The 4621-nt window shown below is 56.0% G+C and overlaps 1 protein-coding gene across 1 annotated transcript in view; it reads left to right on the top strand.

Moving 5' to 3' along the window:
• Positions 1-4621, top strand: part of LRP5 (LDL receptor related protein 5) — a 93912-nt gene that overhangs the window by 3161 nt on the left and 86130 nt on the right. Inside the window, exon 3 of the mRNA XM_007944926.1 lies at positions 1101-1497. Within this exon, the coding sequence (XP_007943117.1) occupies positions 1101-1497 (397 nt within the window). The remainder of the gene's footprint in view (positions 1-1100; positions 1498-4621) is intronic.

Below are 4621 nucleotides of genomic sequence, written 5' to 3'. Positions count from 1 at the left end.
CCCAAACCACACCCACTGCCGTGGAGTCCATTCCGACCCACAGCGCCCCTAGAGGACAGAGTGGAACTGCCCCAGAGGGTCTCCAAGGCTGTCAATCTTTACTGAGGCAAAGCCAAAACCACACCCATGGCCATGAAGTCGATTCTGACCCACAGCGCCCCTAGAGGACAGAGTGGAACTGCCCACAGGGTTTCAAGGGTGTCAATTTTTTTTTCTTATTGTGATTTGGGTGAAAGTTTACAGAGCAAATTCACTTTCCATACAGCAGTTCACGTACACTTTGTCTCATGACATTGACTACAATTCTCTACAATGTGACAGCTCCCCTCCCACTTCCTCCCGATACTCACCTCTTCCCTGTGTCCATCCCTCCATGCACTCCTGCCCCCTGAGCTGTCTCCCTGTGCATAAACAGCCCTTCTTTCTCCCATGATTATTCTCTCCAAGGAGTGTATCTATCTCAGGTACATGTTCAACTCATATGCCTGTCTTTTGTTTGGCCGGAAGCCACTCAAGGCTGTCAGTCTTCACAGAAGCAGACTGCCTCATCTTTCTCCTACTGAGTGGCTGGCGGGCTTGAACCACTGACCTTTCGGTTAGCAGCTGAGCCCTCCACTGAGCCTCCAGGGCCCTCAGAGCTTGGGCAGCGGTCAGGAACTGTAAGGGAATCTTCAAGTTGTGTTCAGCCAGTGGTTCTGACACCCCTCTCCGCCCCTTGTCCTGGCTCTGTTGGGCCTCGTGGCCAGGGCTGCTCTCCTTGTCCCCACGCTGGTGGCCTGAACCACGACGGTAACCAGGCCAACGAAGGGGAAGTGCCATTGTGTCTCTGCAAATAGAATGGGCTCCTGCTGCCATCTGAGGCCCAGCGTGGCCTCCGTGGCCTCAGAGTAGGAAGAGCCACGGGGCTGTGTGGGAGGAACTCACTGTGCACACGTCTTGTGATTTGCATCACAGAGGCTCTGCCCTCAGAGCACGGTGGCTGTGGCTGACCTGGCAGGGGCGGGCTGGCTTCCTGGCAGCCCCCAGGGCATGGACAGAAGGGCGGGAGGTACAACGAGTGGCCTGACTGGCGGTTCTCACGGTGCTGTCTGCCCCCACAGCCTCACCGCTCCTACTGTTTGCCAACCGCCGGGACGTGCGGCTGGTGGACGCCGGTGGCGTCAAGCTGGAGTCCACCGTCGTGGTCAGCGGGCTGGAGGACGCGGCCGCCGTGGACTTCCAGTTCTCCAAGGGAGCTGTGTACTGGACGGACGTGAGCGAGGAGGCCATAAAGCAGACCTTCTTGAACCAGACGGGGGCCGCCGTGCAGAACGTGGTCATCTCGGGCCTGGTCTCACCTGACGGCCTGGCTTGCGACTGGGTCGGCAAGAAGCTGTACTGGACGGACTCGGAGACCAACCGCATCGAGGTGGCCAACCTCAACGGGACGTCCCGCAAGGTGCTCTTTTGGCAGGACCTAGACCAGCCTCGGGCCATCGCCCTGGACCCCGCCCACGGGTGAGTGCAGACCCTTCCACCCTGGATTCCCGGGGGGGGGGGCGTTGGGGAGCCACGTTTCCCTTTTGAATTTAGTTGAGCCCATGTTCGTTTTTCAGAGAAAACACGGTGCTCTTAAGGTGAACTGACCTTTTTCCAAATTTGTTCTCGTCATGGATGAGTTCCTGTTTGTTATACTGCTGCTGTTTCTTTTAAAGTTTTATTTATTTTGTCATTGTTGAAAACATGCCCAACAGAACATACACCAGTCCCGGTCTGTACACGTGTAATTCCGCGGCGTCTGTGCAGCCCTCCTCACCCTCCTTTTCAGAATTCTTCCTCCCCATGAACTTGGACTCACTGCCCTTAACTTAAGCTTCCAGTCTAACCTTTCCAGCTTCTGTTGTAGTTTGCATCTTTTTAAAACTTCGCACCGTGTCGGTTGCACCTGAGGCGGCCCTCTGGGTCTGATGTGTTGGCTGCCTTGGGGTGTGTGTGTGTGTGTGTGTGTGCGTGTGCATGCATGTGCGTACATGTGAGAGAGACAGGTGTCTCATAGAGCACGACTCTCCCACAGGTGAAAACTTGCACCACTTTTCTTTCCCGTTTTAAAATTGAAATGCAGGTCACATCACGCAGGGACATGCACCTCCTAAACGCATCGACTGGAGACAGGTTGTTGTTGTTGTTGTTGTCAGGCGCTGTCCAGCGGGCTCCGACTCACAGCGACAAAACAGTGCCTGTACCACAGAACAAAACGCTGCCTGGCCCCGTGCCAGCCTCACAGTCCTTGCTATACATAAGTCACGGTCGCAGCCACCGTGTCAGTCCATCTCGTTGAGGGCCTTCCCCTTTCTTGCCGACCCTCCACTTTACCAAGCATGGCATCCTTCTCCAGAGAATGGTCCCCTCTGACAACATGACCAAAGTAGGTGAGACGAAATCTGGCCATTCTCGCTTCCAAGGAGCATGCCGGCTGCACTTCCTCCAGGACGGATTGGTTCATTCTTCTGGCAGTCCGTGGACTTCCAGTATTCTTCGCCAGCACCACAACTCAAAGGCATCATCTCTTCCTCGATCTTCCATATTCATTGTCTAGCTGTCACATGTATGTGAGCTGGTTGAAAATACCATGGGGTCAGACACCTCTTGGCCCTCAAAGTGGCCCCCTGCTGCCATGAGTAGAGCTAGTAAGCTCCCTGTGTGGAAGCGGATCGCTCTGGGGACTGTGAATCAAGAGGGTGCTTTCTCTGGTTGGCGTCTGAAGTGCCTTGTGGTACCCCTCTGCCTGCTGGTCGGCTGAGCTCCCCTGGGCCCTGGCAGGCCCTGAATGCCCGCAAGCGTTTACGCGGGGCACTGTGAGTCAGAATCGACTTGACCGCAGTGACGCTGTGTGCCAGTTTCTACTTCAGATGCTGGAGGTGCAGCCACCTCCCTGCCCTTGTGGTGTACAATGTACGGGGGCAGAAGACCAGATTGCACCAGCAGGGAGATGCGTCCCATGTCCCAGAGTGACACGAGCCTTGGAGGAGAACCAATCAGGGCAGGAGGACTGGCAGGCAGGGTGCAGGCCATCAGTTGTTGGTCAGGAGCCTGGGATGGTCTCTTGTGACTTTTGAGCAGAGACGTGACACAGGGAGGATGTGAGCTGTGGGGCTGCCTGGGGAAGAGCATTCCAGGTACAAGTGAGAGCTTGTGCAAAGGCCCTGGGGCTGGCCTGAGGGGTTGTTCAGGCAGACCTTGGAGCTATTGCGGGTTTGGTTCCAGACCACTGCAGTAAAGCGAGCACTACAGTGAGGTGGGCACCACAGTAAAGCGAGTCACAGGAATTGTTTGGTTTCCCAGTGCATATAAAAGCTGTGTTTCCATGATACCATCATCTAGTCAGTGTGCAGTACTGTGAGGGCAAAAGTGTGAAATCCCTTTCAAATGACCCAAATGGGATGCCGAGACACAAAGTGCTGTTGGCAGAATGGAGCCTGTAGGCTTGCTTGGCATAGGGCTGCCGCAGACCTTCATTTTGTAAAAAAAACTCACCGTCTCCAAAGCTCAGTAAAGCAAAGTGCAGTCGGAAGGGGATGCCTGTGTAGCCCAATGAAGGCAGGCGGGGTGGCGGGTGCAGAGAGGAGGTGCAGGGAGGCGTCATCGAGGCGGACTCTTGCTTTAAGGGGTCCCCTGGCCGCCGTGATGAAAGTGGATTTTAGGGGGATGGGGCAGGGCTACCGTCCTGGCTGTAGAGGGTGGTGGCTTCGACCAGGGGGTGGCGGGCTGGGGGTGAGAAATAGTCAGATTCCGGATCCATTCTGTAGGCAGCACTGTCGGTACTTGTGGGCACGTTGCAGGTGGGTTGGGAGAGAAAGACCAGACAGAGGTGATTGTGCTCCGTTGTCTCTGGAGGGGCCGAGAGTCCTCGCCACTAGAGGGTGTGACAGTGCCTCACGTCACACAGAAAATACCGGGACAGTCCCTGCACAGATGAAGTGTACATGTTAGACGTTACTGTAATGAAAGTGCCGCATTGCTGCCCGGAATCCACCCTGCTCCGGGTGTGTCTCTTCTTTCCTCGTGGCCTTTCACCTGGGAGGTGCCTGGCTGTCTGCCACGTCTCCTGGACAGCTCTGCCTGTCCATCACTGGGGCCTGCATGGTCTCCATTTGGCCCCGGCTCTGCTTATTAAAAGGAGCCCTGGTGGTGCAGTGGTTAAGCATCGGCTGCTAAGTGAAAGGTCGTCGGTTCAAACCCAGCAGCAGGTCTGCGGGAGGACAGACCTGGTCATCGGCTTCTGTCAAAATTTCATCCCGGAAAGCCCTCCGGGGCAGTTCTCTGTCCTACAAGATGGCCCAACGGCAACGCCTCTGCGTCGCCCCCAGACCACAGCCCTGTGGCAAAGCTAACTTGGGTGTCGCGGCCCTGGGCGGGACTAGGGAGCCGCAGCGTTTCCCCTACCCCAATAACATGTCTGATGAACAAGAGCAGATATGGGGTGCATGGTCTCCCACTCATCACATTGAGTGGAGGCGATCATGCCTGACACTGGTCCCCAAATTCACCCATGAGCGGGGTTTAAAAGTTCCTGCTCTCTCTCGCCTGAGACCCAAGTTGCCCAGGACGGGAGGGCCTTGGGTTGGCCATAGATGTGCGTGTG

The sequence above is a fragment of the Orycteropus afer genome, unplaced genomic scaffold, assembly GCF_000298275.1.
Source record: "Orycteropus afer afer isolate SDZICR_OR568_19922 unplaced genomic scaffold, OryAfe1.0 scaffold00130, whole genome shotgun sequence".
Lineage (NCBI taxonomy): Eukaryota > Metazoa > Chordata > Mammalia > Tubulidentata > Orycteropodidae > Orycteropus > Orycteropus afer.
Note: the sequence above shows the minus strand (reverse complement) of the source record. Positions and strands in the feature narration are given on the sequence as shown.